The 17668-nt window shown below is 46.6% G+C and overlaps 1 protein-coding gene across 2 annotated transcripts in view; it reads right to left on the bottom strand.

The window, feature by feature from the left end:
• ari-1 (E3 ubiquitin-protein ligase ariadne-1) overlaps nt 1-8705 on the bottom strand; it is a 44300-nt gene extending 35595 nt beyond the window's left edge. The window contains exons 1-3 of one of the 2 annotated variants that reach the window (XM_075684484.1): nt 8242-8705; nt 2124-2191; nt 167-248 (exon numbers count right to left, since the gene is read on the bottom strand). In XM_075684484.1, the coding sequence (XP_075540599.1) occupies nt 167-248; nt 2124-2191; nt 8242-8454 (363 nt within the window). In that variant the 5' untranslated portion in view covers nt 8455-8705. Of the gene's footprint in view, nt 1-166; nt 249-2123; nt 2192-7614; nt 7638-8241 lie in introns of those variants that run through there. The other variant, XM_075684485.1, reaches the window with a different exon arrangement.
• Between the last annotated feature and the right edge of the window lie 8963 nt (nt 8706-17668).

The following is a 17668-nucleotide window of genomic DNA, read 5'->3' as shown; positions in this document are numbered from 1 at the left end:
AAATGGCAGCAAAAGAAAGTATCTAATGGATGCAAAGTGAAGAAGAGAATGTAATTCAATTAAGCCACACACCATGTAGTCACGAGATGTAAAAATCTGCCACTACTTTTCTATTTCTGTGTCCATAAAATGATTACTATAACTCTTCCAAAATACAAGCTCTCACCTTCTGTGATTTGGCAGGCTTTTTGTATGGATTTACCACATGCGCTTCTTTAAAAAGCCGCTCCTGATCACCATCATAGTACCTGCATGAAAATAGCCAATGCAAAAAAAACTTGCATGCATCCCAGAAGAACTTGCTGCAGTATATTTCAAGCAACAAATTTTACTGGCTGGCCTAAGTTACACCAAAAGATGACAAACTCCAGTACCCATGTATTTCAATGCAAGCAGACAATATGATCGAAGGCAGCAATCTAGAGACAGTCTGGTTCCAATGCTTCAAACACTCGTACGCCAAGATGCCAGTTAAATTAAACAAAATTCCAAATTTTCAATTGGCTCACTACGTTTTCAATGCCATTTGAAAACCACTTAAAGCTTTCATTCAATCCAGTCAATTCAAACTTTGTAGTTAAATCACTTAACGCTTTCATTCAATCCAGCAAATTCCAACTTCGTAGTTCCCACGACAAAACAATCCAGCCAGAAACAACTCAATAGAACACAAGGCATGAACCACCAAAAATGTGCTCACATTTGGTGCTAATGTTTGTGTTTATGTTCATGGATTCCATTACAAGGGCTGCTCCACCAGCACAGTTACATTTTCGTGGCTCTAGAATTTGCCATCTCAGGGGCTCTCCACTTTTACAAGTTGCTTCATGTTAGCTTCCAATTTGCACAGAAGGCAGCACGTAACTGTTCTGTGCATACACCTGTTCATGAATAACTTAATTCTATTTTGGGACGTACTTTGTTCAAACTCAGGACTATAAAAAAAAAGAAAGAAAAACCTTGCCTAAGCCTTTTAGGTAACACAGGTCAACTGCATGTAATTAAAATGGGACTTCATTAATGCTCTTGATTTACTTATGTGCCATGTTTATCTACTCTAGAATAGACATGAAAGTGCTTTTGAAGCATTTACGCAAGTACACTAAGCATGTGATCTAAAAAAACTAATACAGAGGGCAGAAATTCAATAGGGAGAGCTTTAATATGAGTTTACCAGCATCAACGCCTAGGAATGGCTTACTATTAAAGGATGAAGCTCAAGATCGGATGCTGCACCTTGACTAGCCATGCAGCCTTAATTTTATAATGCAAGACATCTCTTTGTGAATCACTTCACCATGTCATTTGAGGACTGCTCTTACATAATATTACAAGTGTTATTTCCAACATGCCCATGCAACAGCCTTTGCCACCTTTGTTTAGGCTGCAGTGAATGTAAGCCGCATGTATTTCTTGAGCTGAGCACAGCTCAATGCACTATGATCACTGAACAAAACGTGTGAACACACTCACTGTTTTGTCTTCCTTTTCAAGTAAAATTGGAATAATGACAATTTATAACTCTCCTTACCATCCACTGCAGCACTAGCTCCCCCACCAAAACTGACCTGAACCCGCACACGAGGCTTCGTGACAATGTGTTTCTGGGCTTCGCAAGCAATAAGACTGTGCCATGTATAATCATTGTGCCAGAGTTCCCTCTATTAATTCTTGTAGGAAACTTTATGCACTGATGACATCATTGGGTTCCGTGAGCATCAACATCAATGGCAATGCCCTTGTTCCTTTCTCTCCAGTGCAGTACCTTAACTCACCTGCTCACATATCCTCCTCACTAAAGAGTTTGCTACTTTTGCTTTTATTTCTAGGTAAAAAAACCTCACACAGCCACATGAACGATTAAATGGAGCAATCTTTTTGAGGAGTTTTCTTCTTTGTACTTCGTGTCGAAACCAGTGAGGTTCCTTGTGGCAAAAGAAGGTCAAACTCCAGGAAAAAGCATTTGGCAAATATTGATACAAATAGCAAATTTTATTCAGATTCTACAATTACCCAAAAAGTAATGGCTGCAATATCTGAGAACCCCGAAAAAGCTGTGCTGCTTCAAGGAATGTTTAGCAAGCACTGCTTTGGACGAGGTCAGCAATTGTGCCTGTGCTCACCTTTCGTACAGCTTTTCCATGTCCCATTTGAAATGGTTCAGGAGGATCCGAGTCGTGGTGGGCGGGATCTGCACAGAAGCCGCGCCAGCATAGCCTTAACTGTTATCATTGAGACAAGCCAGTTTATTTATGGGCAAGCTATGGCAGAAGTGAAACAGAATAATTATGCCCTGCTCACACAGTTAACCACATAAACCACACAGTTAACCACATAAACTATGTCATGGCCACTATGACATGTCCTGTCATTATACTCCTCATTCTGTGAACGCAAGCAGAGTTTCACATTGAAGTCATTCATCACCTTTTAGTTTTAATTGCACACCAATATGCATATTTGAGTGCAGCATGAGCTGCACCATTATGGTGAGCAGTACATCATCACATTAGGGAATGCAATGCCATAGCTCAGCGGTCAGCCAGTCGAGCTCCCGACTTCACATTGCCGCAGTAATGTTGCTGATTTCCCCTGGTGAAGGCGGTGGCATGCAATGTTATTTCTTTTGCCATATGGTGTGTGTGGGAGGGGGCATGACAACAGTAACAGAATGAATAAAGGGACAAAGCAAACTTTGATGGAAGCACGTACATTATCACATTAAAAGTCGACCCCTTTATCCAGGCAAGTGTAATGCAAGCCTATTAGATAGTGGAATTCCAGCAAGCCACTAATGTGCACCAGTCTGCCTCTACAGAAGTTTCAGACAGCACACTGAATTCCATGAAGCATTGGTGTTTTAAACAACTCATCCCATATGTGATTTTTGATTCGCAGCACCCTGCCTCCTTCTGCCAAGACCAAATTTAACATTCATGAGTTATTCTACAGCTACAAATGGGCCAAAAATATGATTACAATAACAGTTAACGCTTGGATTTCAAAATTCATGATGAGCACAGCCTCAAGGAATGTTTTACACCAGCAGCTACACCATAACATTTCATGGAAGCTGAAAACACACAATGGTGCCATGAGATACCGAGTGTATTAGTGGAGATACTTGGTGCAACAAGGCCTGAATAACAGCAATGAGATACAATATGATGTCCCGATCACCTGCCTTGCCTAAAGACACATCCGTGTGTATGAAAAATAACAAGGAGTGTTTGGAAGAAATGGCAGCAAATATTTTTCTTAATGAGAGATGTCTGGTTAATCAGAAGGAAGATGACTGCACAACTGTGTGCCATCAATTTCTTGCCAGAAACATAAGGCAACAAAAAATACACAGCCAAAAACATAATTATTGGAAACCGTGCCATGTGGGCACGTGCCACGAACAAGACAACCCCTTCATAGGAAGGAACTGTAGAACTGCCCAACCTATTTACCTCACAGTCTGAACCTCGCATCATACAATTTTGAGAGTTAATGCAGGGAACTCCCAGCTGCAATTGCGTCAGCATTGACACAACACAAAGCTACTGTCAGCCTGTTGTCATGCGAACAGTCTCATTGAAGCCAAGACCAAGGTGGACAAGAGGCACCTCCTGTTGTGAAACTAGCCTTTCAATCAACCACACCTTCAGGACACTGAGTGCTGGGTACATGCATGTGTTAAATGTATTATGCATGTGTTAACTGGATTGACTGCTTCACAACAAACAAATAAGCAGCAAGGACAACTAAGTGCAGTTAGAGGTAGTGTGTGGGATAGGAAAAATATATATAAGATAATGCTGATGGTTTTTCGAAGCCGGCAGCAAACAAGGCAAGCCTAAGGAACAATTCTGGTTTAATATCATTTCTTTTCGCACTTTCGTCAGTGGTTCTAGCAGAATTCAGCTCCATTATCACCAGGCTGGTAAGACTGTGAGCAGTAGTTATAATGGAATAGAATTGAGTGAAAGAAACCCTTGCATTACAATAGCCAAGGCTGCCTTATTTGAAGCACATTAGTATCAAAGAGGGAAATGAGTTTAAACACAAGCACAAAGAATCTGACAAAAAACAAAACTGGTGTACAAAGCAACAACACAAGTTACAATGCCTTGCAATGCATGAAAACAAGTGATTCTGCAATGGCTGTTGCTATTCAATGTAAAACATAATGCTATCACAGTACCTCTTTCACCAAACAATGAAAAGAGCCAGGAATTTTTTGTTTCTGGCAGTTAGAGCAACGAAAGCACAAGGCAGTTATACAACTGTTTACATACAGCATTCAAGCGTTTGTTGATAAAGTCAGTGACACAATGGCAACAGTGGTTTCAAAGACAAGTTTTAGCAGGTTGGAATGTCTTTGAATAGAAAGCCAGATAAAGTATTTCAAGAAAAATTTAACAATTACGAAAGAAACTCGCTCCTTGAATGACTGATGCCTAGGGTTCAGAATTTTTAATTATTTTTCAAAAAGGCAGCGCACCTTTTTCAGCACTTATCTAAAGTTTGAGCTTCTTTTTTTATTTTCAGTGACAGTATTCTTAATCTAAAAGCTTACTGTTTGTTTTTGTATTTTTGTGCTTAGTTGGGTGAACATCTTTTCCCCAGCATTACAAGAACATTTCCCGTAAGGGATATACGTCATGGCTGGCTTTTGCATGCTTTATCAATGTAATATTACCATAGAATTAATAAGAGCAAGAACAGTGGGTCTGACATATAAATGTGAGAAATGTGCACCTGTCACACGTTCAGAGTGCTGCAAAACAGCAACATAATGACCGAAGTTGGAGTGTTACGTTCATTAAACAATAAAAAGTCAATGCAATCATATGTGATGGGTCACTCAGCCACGACTGAAAGCAACCGTATATACCCTTACTCTTATTTTAACCGCAACCAATACGAGGGACGTTCCAAAAGTTTCCTCATTTTTTCTTATGAGAAGATAGTACACCAGGTGGAACAAACAATCGCCATAAGAATCCACGCCTGTTGCGGGTTCAACAAGAGAAGAGGCGTCAGCGGACAAGGAATGACACATGCGAAGAGTGCCGAAGAAGAGAGAGTAGCGGCAGAGCAGCATGCCCGAGGTTAATCGAGTACAAATTACAAAGGCAGACAGATGTGTGCTGACACTGTGGTCACCAATGGAAGTGTGTGCCGTTATCCGGTATGGATGGGCACCTGTTCCCTGCACTAAAAGCCGCGCTCTTGGGACGCCACTTCCAAAACAATGCTGAGGTAGAGCAGGCTGTGGGAGAATTCCTTGTATCGCAGGGCATTGAGTTTTACTAGAGCGGTTTCTTCAAACTGATCGCACGCTATGCCAAATGTCTCAATGTCAGTGGCGACTATGTGGAAAAATAGTGCAAGGTGTATAGTTCAAGATGCCATGGTGTACTTCTACTGGCAATAATGCGTCCATGTAAAAAAAAAAATGGATGAAACTTGCTTTCAGAACGTCCCTCATATATACATCTAGCAAGTGCAGATTCAGTTCTTAAGCATTACTCACTTAAATGTGCCAATTTTGTGCCAAACCTTTACCATCCCCATGTATAACACTTAAATATAATACAATTATCAGTAATAAACCTGTGCCTTTATTTATCTTTTGCCATATTGTTGTCGTATGTACTTTTTTTTTTGTTCATGAATAGAATTTCTAATAAGTCTCAGTTGATGAATATAAAAGCTTTACGCTGAACAGAAAATGGTAAATATATTTTTGTCTCAAAGCCTTTTTAGTGAAGGTTGCATTTTAAATAAAGATTATGGAAACTCAACTTTGACATGTTGAGTTTCATGACACCATGTGGAAGAGGAACCACATTTGGCACCAACTAGACTAACCTTCAAACGTTGACTAACAAGCAAGGAACCACTACTGTCACTAACACCGCTACCACTAACTACTAGCACAAACCGCAATCCTAGGCAGAAGCGCAGGTGCTATGAAACTGCTCATTCAGCCTGTGCCTGATTACGACTGTCCCATCACTAAATAAATGCCCCTCCAGTCCTAAGGTTCCCTCAGTTATGCTGCATCAACAAAATGGGGAAAATGCAAATATTGCAGAATCTTGCTTAGGAAACAATACCCTAGCAGCTACCTCAAAAGGACAGGCCTTCACAATGGTGATCAAATACTATTATAACATGTAAATTCCGCCCCCAAAGTGAAATGAATTTCATTTCATGCAAAAAATTATGTTTAGTACCCAAATCAGATGGGCAAATTTAGTGACACTTCAAGCAAGTACACTTTGCCTCAATGAGTGTCATTTCAGCAGCTTGGTGCCAGACAGCAAAACGAAGTGTCATTCGGGTATTGATGACAATACTGATTTAGAACTGTACTGCTCGATATGATCCTAGTATTTTGAATTTTAGAAATGGTTACTCTTTCATTACAAGAAATGTTTATTTAGACTAAATTTTGCAATAAAACATTAAAATGTAATTATCTCGCTAGCACATCCATTTGCTTCGAGTCAATACAAGCGCATAACATATCCAAAATCGAAAGAAAAAAAATGGCGGATTCCACTATAAATTAATGTCGCGAGCTCATTCTGGCTTCACATCTGAAATCAAGAAGTTACCTTAGAATTAGTGTTGACTCTGCTGTGAGCATTTATTTATATATTCTTGAAGCACCACTATCGAGGCTACACACTTTGGCACAGCGAAGCGAGTTTGTCGAACACACTCGCTGATGAGTGCACTACACAGCAAATGTCACTAGCCCTTTCTGTCTGCCAGCCTGCGAGTGACACTAACGGCAAAGTGCACAAGCTCAAAGTGTCACTAAATTTGCCCGTCTGACTGGGGTACTAACAGCATGACACTGCTCAGCATGCTTTTCTTTTTGATCAGATGTGTTTAACCCATTAATTCAGCTTCATTGTTTTATAAACAAGCTAATTTCAAGGATTCCTTTTGTTTTGATTAATACTATGATGCAAAGGCCACAGACGAAAAAAGAATGCACGCCTGTTGGTATACAAAATGGCAACTTGCCTGTTAAGCACTCAAGGAATCTAATAAATAACCTGAAACAGTACGAGAAGCTAACAGAGATCAGAGATTTTGCCAGCCTCCTCAAGTCTGTGCAGTGTCATATTTTGACAGCTGCAAATGCCCTAATAAATGGGCATATAGAAAGAATTACACACACATATATATATATATATATATATATATATATATATATATATTCAGCATTGTGCAACTGTGTACGTATCTCTTCGCGTATAGTTCGCTCAGAAATGAACTACGGCTAAAGCGGCCTAGTAATGCTACAATTTATGTGCGTATCAACAATGGAGCAATTGCGATACCACCCTGATACTGGCTAGTTATAATGTAATCGATAATAATTCGCAAGCGAAATGCGAATAAATGGTTTCAACAACGCTAACGTTACTACTGCGTTGTCGTGTTAGTCAAAGCTCTACAAAGATAAATACAGATTAGCTCCTCCTTAAACGGCGTTCAGCCGCTATTTTTTTAACTCCTTTACATTATGACGAAAAAGAAAATACTTAGGTTAGTTTCCAATTCCAATGCGTGCGATCGCTGCCCATAGCGGACTCAACGTACTTATAACCACTCGGTTTCCTTCTTCAGTGTCGAATAACACTCGTTCGATAATGTCGAGCGTTGAGCACGGCCACACAAGAATCGTGTCGTTGCCGTTATGGGTGACATCAGCGAGGACAACACACGAGCAATTCACGAGGGCACCTGCGCGTATCTGCGCGTGACCCCTAAACAAGCGCGCTCGTCGACACCTGCAGCAGACGACAGCCCCGGCACAGCGAACTCCTGTCACACACGCCTACATAAACGAAATCCTAAACTTTCTTTTCGCTTTTTTCGTTCGTGAAACCGTGCACACGATCAGCACAAGACTGCCGTCGCCCGCATGGACATGCAGTCAGCACCACCGATGCATAATTCGTGCCCATAGAGGACGTCCGGTGTGACAGGCGCTGTTGTGAATGATCCTGACCAGGGGTGCGACCGAAACGCCCCAGGCAGGCTCTGCATCTCAAAAGGCACTGATGGGACTGGCATTCTGGGCGATGCCTTCTCCGAACTGGCGAGCGACCAGAGAAGACCGTTGTTGCGCTTTTCCCAAGACGCCCAGGCAGATGCGAAGCAGGCAGTTAGGCTTAAACACCACTTCGACACCACCCGCACCTACCACAGCCGTGACACACTCACCTCGACAATATTGTTAACGTCACTGATACAGTTAACCATGTGCTGCACAATATCCTCGGTTGTGAGAACTTCAAAAGGAAAGTCTTCAATTTCCATTTTCTCTTTGGCCGTCGTCGGTTCTGGTTCCAAACCAATAGACAGTCCGTCGTCTTCCTCGCCGCTAGATTCGTTCCCAGAATCCGTATTGTACATGTTGTCGTCTTCCGAATCCATGTTCACGTCCTTGGAGAATGTGTTAAGAAACAGAAGACTGTGATAAGAGTATAAATCGAGAAACCGCACTGGGCCTAACACAGGCCTCCTTACAGCTCATCGTTCCATACCGTGTTTATCCTGTGACGTCATTGCGCTGCTTGCGCCACCTGAGGAGGCCGACGAGTTGTGGTCGCCGCGGCGGCGGCTGCGTCCGGCGGCAACCCCGCGGCGAGCGCCCACGGTAGACCCACCGCAGGATTCTACGGGCCGCCGGGCCAGCAGCTTCGCCCCACTTCGTCTTTATTTTCTTCGCCGCTAACGACGCTGCTGTTGCTACCGCTGGGACCGACTAGGTCACGACGGTGCACCTGCCAGCTCCAGAGGTGGTGTGCGTGCAGGTCACGCGTCTTTCGCCTTTGATTCGCACGATGCGGTCTCTCGCGCTTCAGTTGAGCGCTGTACAACGACTGTTATTAAATCTCTTTACTCCAGCCCCATACCAAAGCATTTAACCTCCACTCATTGGTATTTTACCCCTGCTTACACTTAATTCGCTAGAACGAGACTTTCGTAGAAACGAAGCTGAAATGTTACAGGTTCAGGCATTAAGCGACTTTATATAGGGTCATGGCGCCACTCATGGCGCACTGTCTACATGTAGCTGCGAAAAAAAATTACAGGTGCCAGTTATAAACTATGCTTGTATAATACGCCGTCCAGGTTCAGGTTTCGTTCAAGCGTATCTCCGGTTGTCTCCAGTGCGCCACTTGCGTGGCGAGTTGCACAGTGATGGTTGCTGCTCTGGATAACCAAGTAAGACATTACGCTGAAAAAAATGCAGGAGCTTGAGAAAAAGTTGCGCGTAGATCAGGCGCCCCGGAACCAGGAGGCGGTGGGGGCGAGCGCCCGCACACAGGTTTCATTGCAGAGGGCGCACTGCCTCCACAGCCCTGAAGGCCGACCCCCCTCTAATATTGTACATAAATCCTTTGTTTTACAATAACACATACACAAAAAAATTTCATCAGCTCTTCCACTGCGAAGGACGAGCAGCGAAGCCGTGGTGTTTTACCTCAATCGTCGCATCTATGTATATAAAGATATTATTACTATTACTATTACTATTATTATTATTATTATTATTATTATTATTATTATTAGTAGTAGTAGTAGTAGTAGTAGTAGTAGTAGTAGTAGTAGTAGTAGTAGTAATTATTGTTGTCGTTGTTGTTAAAGGACACAGACAACGAATACATCTTTTGACTGTGGAGTGACCTATGATTATTTTATGAAGTATGCAAGTATCACCGCATGCCAGACGGGAATTCTGTAACGTTGAAAATTTCACTGTGAACTAATTATGACAAGTAAGTAAAGCTTGGCGTAATGATAGAGTCATCTTGGCGGCCAATTTAAGGATGATCTTTTTCCAAGATATCTACATAAGATTGAGAGATACAGAGCATTCGCGAGCATCTGGAGCCGAAATTTTTTTCGTGTCGACTCGACACGTAGACAGACGGACACCGACCACCGCCGGAGGGTAGCAATATACATTTTCGCCGTGAAAATTTTGTAGGCGATACATGAGCCACGGAGCGTGCCCCCAACACTCACAATCAGAGCTGCAGAGTGGCAACTTCGGAACTACAATTATTCCGCAACCTTCCACGTTTGCCCACGCCCAGAATGCAAAGCCGTTGTTCCAGAATGGAACAACGGCTCCATTTTGGCAGATGAAATGGAATGGAAGCCCGAGATATATGCATGGAATGGTAGCTTGAATATGGAATGGGATATAGTCTAGGAGCGCTAAGTGTTGCTATTAAGCGAGTCTGCAAAACGGGTTGTCAATTAGACTAAACTATGTTTGACCAATTTATTACATTGTGTAGACCATCCGTCAGTTCGTTGTCCCCGCCGTGGGGGTCACTGCCCCCTGCTCCGTCTTGGAACACAAGAACAGCTGCCCGACTGGGGCGCCACCACTGCCACGAGGCAAACCTGCTTTTACTTTTTAATAAAGCCAGTCGACCTTTAAGCTCCCAAAACGTGTATTCCTTGCCTCCGCCAAACCAAGCTCCCTACAAGGGGCGACCTAGGACATTCACGTTTTTTTCGAACACTAGCCGTGGATGACGCTGCTCCTGCTCCTGTTGACAGAGGCGACGCCATGATTACGTCTCCTGTCATCGCCGCAGAGCTTCAGCGTTACAGCTTTTGGCCCAAGAATCCCCGAGTTTGGTTTATAGAAGTAGAGGCCCGTTTTCAACTCCGGCGCATCACTTCACAGACAGCAAAGTACCTGCACGTTGCCGTCGCGCTACCCTCCGACACCACCGATGCCATAGACGACTTCCTAGCGGGTACGCCTTCAGCCCCAACGTACGCGATGACCTGAAACGCACGGTCCTGCAGCGCCTCGAGCAATTGCAACAGAATAGACTCCAACAGCTCCTCTCCGAGGAACTCGGCGACTGCGACGACCGTCACAAATACTGCACCGGTTGCGTCAGTTGCTGGGTGGCCACTCCGCAAACGAGAGCCAGCTTCCAATTTTGCGCGAGCTGTTCTTGCGACGCCTCCCACAGTCCGCACGCATGATACTGGCGGGTTCCGACGAGACGAGCCTCGATTGGCTAGCTCACTCGCTGACCACATATGCGTCTGCTCATCTGACATTACCCGTCGCCGCTGAGAGCGTCTCAGAGCCAGGAGATCGACTTTTGCACCTGGAGGAAACAGTCGACAACCTTACCAGTGCACTGGAGAAGCTGATGACGGGTGGCAACGCTGGCGACCAACTTCAGCGCAGCCATTCGCCTTCACAGTCTTGCAGCACATCTAGAGACTTGCCGCGCCATTTGTGCTGGTACCACCGTCGCTTTCGCGAACAAGCAAGTCACTTCACCCAGCCCTGTTCGTGGACGGGAAACGCATCGGCCTGTCGATGACGGCGGCATATGCGACATCGGCCCTCGCGCAAGCCACCTATTCTTCGTAGTCGACCTCATCACCGGCACCCGCTTCCTCGACGACACCGGAGCCGAGCTGTCTAGATCGTCAACGCGGCAAATCCACACCCACGCTCCAAGCAGTGAACAACACTGCCACCGAGTCGTGTGGGCTCCGGTCAATAACGCTTGACGTCGGACTCAGGTGATTGCACAGATGGATGTTTGAGATCGCCGACGTCAGCTTTGCCATACTGGGAGCCATTTCAACCTAGGTGTGAGGGTTCGCGATCGGCGCCTGAAGAATAACGTCTAGTGTTAATAATAATAAATAATAACGTTAGTGTGATCAAGGAACCCGTACGGGTCCCGAAAGGTCTCTGTGTGTTTTTTCACCTTGACTTGGTCAGTGGCCGCAATTTCTTCATCATCATGACCTGACCAGACGAACTTTCGTCGAACTATTGACTACAAGAATAACGTCACATCCCTCGTTGTACTTGGCCTGCAATACAACCTCACCTCATTTATTGGTATCTGTACGTTTCGGCCGGTCTTAAAGTACAAAATACTTGCTGAGTACCAGCAACTCACAAAGCTCCGAAACGATGTACTGCCCTGTAGGGGTTGGAGGACGGACTTCGGGATGAAAAAAACAAACTTGGGAGGATTTATTTTACATTATATACAGAGAGGTGAGAGTCAAGTAACATTCGTACAGTCATTACGGGCCGGCAGCAACTCGGACGCTGCGGCCCGCGGCAAGAAGTTCGAGAGAGGTTAATCAGGGAATCAGGGAATGCTCTGGTCTCTCTGGAATGCTTCTTTTAAACCCTTCGAGGACTGGAAGTCGCGTCAAGTTCGGCCAATGGGAGAGCCCGCTCAGATGACGCCACCTTCGGCCAATGGTAGGCACCCGTGCGGTGATGTCACACCCGGCGGCTCCCCGCAGTCTTGCCTTGCTCTGGTGCAATGCTCTCTTCAAAGGCGGAGAAGGGGCATGATTGGGCCCCATTGTCCGAGGCTCACCTGCTCCCGGTGGTACAGCCCCGCCGAGGTGGCAAATGCCTTCTTCAAAGGTGACCGGTGCGACGCCGCCAGGCCTTCCCGGAACATCGCAGCCGTCTTGTTTCGGGACCCACTTTCCTTGCAACAATGCCGGGCGATCCCTTCGTTTTCTGGAAAACTCAAGCATTGAATAGCTACCGCGGCGTACGAACTTGTTGGCACGTGAACTTGTTGGCTCGAGCGATCCTCTGGAATGTGTCATCCGTGTTTCTGCATCCCTTACTTAGAAGTGGCGCGATTCGAAGCGGTCTGGGGAATTTGAAGTAGGCTCAGGAAACAGCTCCATATCTAACAGCTCGTCCTCGCCCCGGTTGTTCTGAATGGCCGGTGAACTCAATTCGCTGGCCATGAGGAACGCTGAAAGAACCTGCAGGGTATTGGTGTCGAGCCTCGTTTGACGAACTTCGGGATCCTGGGCCCTGGAGAACATACGTCAAACAAACAAAACAACACAGCGCTGCCCCACGTGTAAGCGCAGGCTCTTCACCCCTGACTCGCCAGGCTATTACTGAGTCAAAATGAACCCTGATCTTTTATTTCCCCAATTTTGACAAAACAGTTCCAACCACCCTTCCAAACAGCTATCCATTTCTCCCCGAATGCCGACAAGACCAGAGTACTATTGTTGTTGCAAAACAAAGTGTCGTTGACGTAGCAAACAACAAATGAAAACAGCCGAACATAACTTAAGTGGCCTAACTACACGAACAGCATGTTTCCAATCTATCCCAGTGGCGTACTTATCGCACGTATTGGTGCCACTGAACAATCTGGTCAACCTCACAAGCACGTAATCACAAGCGCACTAGCATTGTGGTCACTAAACAAAACGCGTATTTGCGTTGTAGGCAAACTTGTCATTTCAGAATACGGCTGCCCTCAACACACACGAGCAACCCAGTCATAAGTCTGCTTCCTGCTGTCCACACAGGACATGCGCTAATGGAACTAAGAACGCTTCTCAGTGCAAATCATGCACTCACTGAAAATCTACGCGCTTAACCTTAGAAAATTCAACAACACTTAAAAAGAAAGAAGGTTAAATAACACACGCGCTTTACCATATGCCTTTCGACGATAACCTCGACCTTCAGGTTACTCACACACACACACACAAAGAAAGCCTATATACTTATTAATGAACATCTCGCGAGACTACAGGTTTACATAAAACGCATCTTTCAAATTTCGGAGCTTCTCAAACGAAAACAAACAAAGCTCAAACCTTACACATTGAAAGAAATCCTAGTCTCGATTCGCGAAAACTTTCCGATGTTCAAAAATAAAACAAAACACTTCATTTCTACGGAAGCGCTCTTGGCCTCCCTTTCCAAACGTTTTCGACTGACTCATACCTTCAGTCGGACTCGAGGTGGGCGCGGTTTGAAAGCTACTCTGGCTACCGGGGAACAACAAAAGGGCTGACTAACTATCAGCTCCCCCAAGACGTTACGGTCTCCTGCCAATTTGCGTCCTCGCGCCCCGCTTTCCTCACAAACTCGATTGACCGCGTCGCTACTCCCCACCTGGTCTCGTCCTGCCACCTTGCGTTTCTTCGAACTGCACGCTGAGCTTTGAAAAGAACTACGGAACGACGAGGAGATTAACTGCCTCGTGCCCTTTGTCCGCGTCCCTGCAGAACATGCTTCGCGGTCTCTTTTTGACCTGTGGCTCGAACGTCCTGGATGCGTCAACATCGTCCTTGACGACCGCACCTTTTTCCTCGCGCCCTGCCCTTTTGGGTTTCTCGCCATCTTTGGCGGCGCTACATTAGTTACCGTCTTTCGGTCTTTACCGCGCTTCTTTTTACTGCGCTTTCTCTTTGCACTCGCTTTCCTGTCGCCTTCTCGTGCCTCGTGCTGGCCGGTACACATTTCGTCGGCCCGGATCGGTCTCTCACCCACACAGTCTGAGTGATTTACATTTAAATCAACACTCTGTCTGCCTCGACTGGCGGACAGCCCAACCGACTCTGGCACAATGCAGCAGGCTTTACTCGAGTTAGACAACTCGCACTCTTGCGAACTGCCCTCTACTACATTGCCCAGTTCACGCTGTGCATCGGCACACAGCCCGTCGGTATCGATCGCTGTCTCACGCGCACAGTCCGAATGATTAATAACTGAATCATCCCTATCTAGGCCATCTAGACTGGCGGAGAGCCGCACCGATCCCTGAACAATGCAGTTGTGCTCTCGTGAGCTACGGAGCTCGCCACCCCGAGAACTATTCTCAACTGCATCGTCCAGCTCGCACATCACTTCTGCACGCAGATCTGGCTCTACCTGGGTGCTCGCGTCTGTCGGGTCAGCAGTACCCTTTTCTTCGCTAGCAACCTCGCTAACATTACCAGCGACGCACACGCTCGGTAACTGTGCCAATTTGTTCGCAGCTGGCCTAGCTGTCTCTACAGTCATCTGTTGGCACAGCACCTCGTCGCTCTCCTTGCGGCCTTTAACGGCCTCTGTTGCCACTAAGGCATCGTTAGCAGCTAGCCTTATCACTTATCAATCGGCAGCCAATCTCACAGGCACTACTCTTCTCGTCGGCTTTTGGCGAAAATCCGCTAGACACTTCCTCATTCTTTCGCTCTGCACTACCTACAGAATTCTCAGACAGCCGTTGTCTCTGTGCCAATAACTGATCACAATACTGTATCTCTTTGATCAGTGCTGCCTTCTCTCTCTCATACTTTTGCTCACGCTCACATTCGCGTTGATTTTCACGTTCGTGACGCTCACACCTAAGAGTAAGTTCTTGAAGCTCATGCTTCCGTTCATTCTCGCGTTCTTGACGCCTACGCTCACTCTTAAGTTCACGACGCTCTCGCACACGTACACGACGCTCACGCTCTCGTGGTTCCTGTATCACCTCCCAAGCAAGCTCAATGCTTTTGCCATCATTGCCACTATCGTTAATCGCCTTTATGATAGCTGGCGTTTTCATCCGTTCGTCCGCCTCAACTCCCAAATCGTCGCACACCAACAACAAGTCTAACCTCGTCAACCTTCTAAGATCCATGGCAGCTGCCCCGACATGTGGTTAGAACTGTTTTCCTTAATTTGTGCAAACACACAATGCAACAAACTCCCGATTCCCAGAACTATCAAAATGAACACACAACATTCGAGTCTGGCGAATCAAAAGGAAAAAAACCACGCGCTCACTTACGGTTGCAGCACCCTGCCATCCGGTTCATTTGTCCGCTGTTCCCGGTTCCTCCGGACTCCCTGGGTCGAAGGCTCGCTCTTCTTCGCTACTCCCAGTTTCTTCGGACCTCTTTAAACGAAGGCTCTCTCTTCTTCGCTCTTCCCGGTTCCTTAGGATCTCTCTCGACGAAGGTTGATCTGTAGCGCTGCCGCCAGCTGATGCATTCGGAGGCGATCTCACCGCTGCCTACCAGTTGTAGGGGTTGGAGGACGGACTTCGGGATGAAAAAAACAAACTTGGGAGGATTTATTTTACATTATATACAGAGAGGTGAGAGTCAAGTAACATTCGTACAGTCATTACGGGCCGGCAGCAACTCGGACGCTGCGGCCCGCGGCAAGAAGTTCGAGAGAGGTTAATCAGGGAATCAGGGAATGCTCTGGTCTCTCTGGAATGCTTCTTTTAAACCCTTCGAGGACTGGAAGTCGCGTCAAGTTCGGCCAATGGGAGAGCCCGCTCAGATGACGCCACCTTCGGCCAATGGTAGGCACCCGTGCGGTGATGTCACACCCGGCGGCTCCCCGCAGTCTTGCCTTGCTCTGGTGCAATGCTCTCTTCAAAGGCGGAGAAGGGGCATGATTGGGCCCCATTGTCCGAGGCTCACCTGCTCCCGGTGGTACAGCCCCGCCGAGGTGGCAAATGCCTTCTTCAAAGGTGACCGGTGCGACGCCGCCAGGCCTTCCCGGAACATCGCAGCCGTCTTGTTTCGGGACCCACTTTCCTTGCAACAATGCCGGGCGATCCCTTCGTTTTCTGGAAAACTCAAGCATTGAATAGCTACCGCGGCGTACGAACTTGTTGGCACGTGAACTTGTTGGCTCGAGCGATCCTCTGGAATGTGTCATCCGTGTTTCTGCATCCCTTACTTAGAAGTGGCGCGATTCGAAGCGGTCTGGGGAATTTGAAGTAGGCTCAGGAAACAGCTCCATATCTAACAGCCCTTGAAACGCAAGGTGACGCAGCATATCACCACCACCGGCCCACGTACCTGTCGCCGCCCAGCCACGGAGGCTCGCTGGACGGAGGTTGCAAGTCGCCCGCCGTGAGTTAGAACACTTCAGCTCGGCGTTATATTCGTCCTTCTTCCAGCAATGTGGTCTTCACCTCTTCATATGGTTCCAAAGCAGGACAGTGGCGACTGACGGCCTTCTGGTGATTACCGAGCTTTGAATGCCGTCACTACTCCGGATCATTATCGCCTTCCCGACATACATGGCTTCGGCGCTCGTCTTGCAGGAACCAAAATATAGAGCAAGATCAATTTGATGGGCGCGTACCACCAAGTTGCTGTCGAACCCAGCTACACTCCGAAGAGAGCAATCGCTACTCCATTCGGCCTATTTGAGTTCGTCCGTGTACCTTACGGTTTGAAGAATGCGGCGGAAACTTGCAAAGGTTCATGAACGAGGTTACGCGCGGACTCCCGTTCATTTTCGTCTACATTGACGGCCTTCTCATTGCAAGTCTCACAGACGAAGAGCACAAAGAGCACCTTCGCCTTCTATTTGAGCGACTGGATGAACACGGCCTGGTCCTAAAGCCCCATAAATGCATTTTCGGAGTTGCAGCCCTGGATTTTCTCGGCCATCAGATTTCACCCCGAGGCAACAAGCCACTGGATCACGGGTGTGGGCAATCGAAGATTTCCCCTCTCCAACCTCCTTCCGAATAAATTTTCGCAAGCGCTTCATACCATCCTGTGCACAAGTTCTTAAGCCGCTTACAGACTTGCTCCACCGCGACTCAAAAAGAAAAAAAGGAAAAAAAAAACACGCCTGCCTTCCACTGGTCCTCGGAGCACGGACACTCCTCCCAGGAAGCCAAAACGCGGTTGGCGACTGCAGTGTTGCTGATTTATCCGTCGTCCGACGCGCCAACTCGCCTTGTGGTATACGCGTCAACCACGCCAGTGGGCGTAGTACCACAGAACACCTATACAAACGTAGTACCGCAGCAGCACAATGTGTTGCATTCTCCAGGGTAGTGTGCCCCACCGCTGC

This window comes from Dermacentor variabilis, chromosome 3 (genome assembly GCF_050947875.1).
Source record: "Dermacentor variabilis isolate Ectoservices chromosome 3, ASM5094787v1, whole genome shotgun sequence".
Classification (NCBI taxonomy): domain Eukaryota; kingdom Metazoa; phylum Arthropoda; class Arachnida; order Ixodida; family Ixodidae; genus Dermacentor; species Dermacentor variabilis.
The sequence above is the reverse complement of the archived record's forward strand: the minus strand, read 5'-3'. Positions and strand labels throughout refer to the sequence as shown.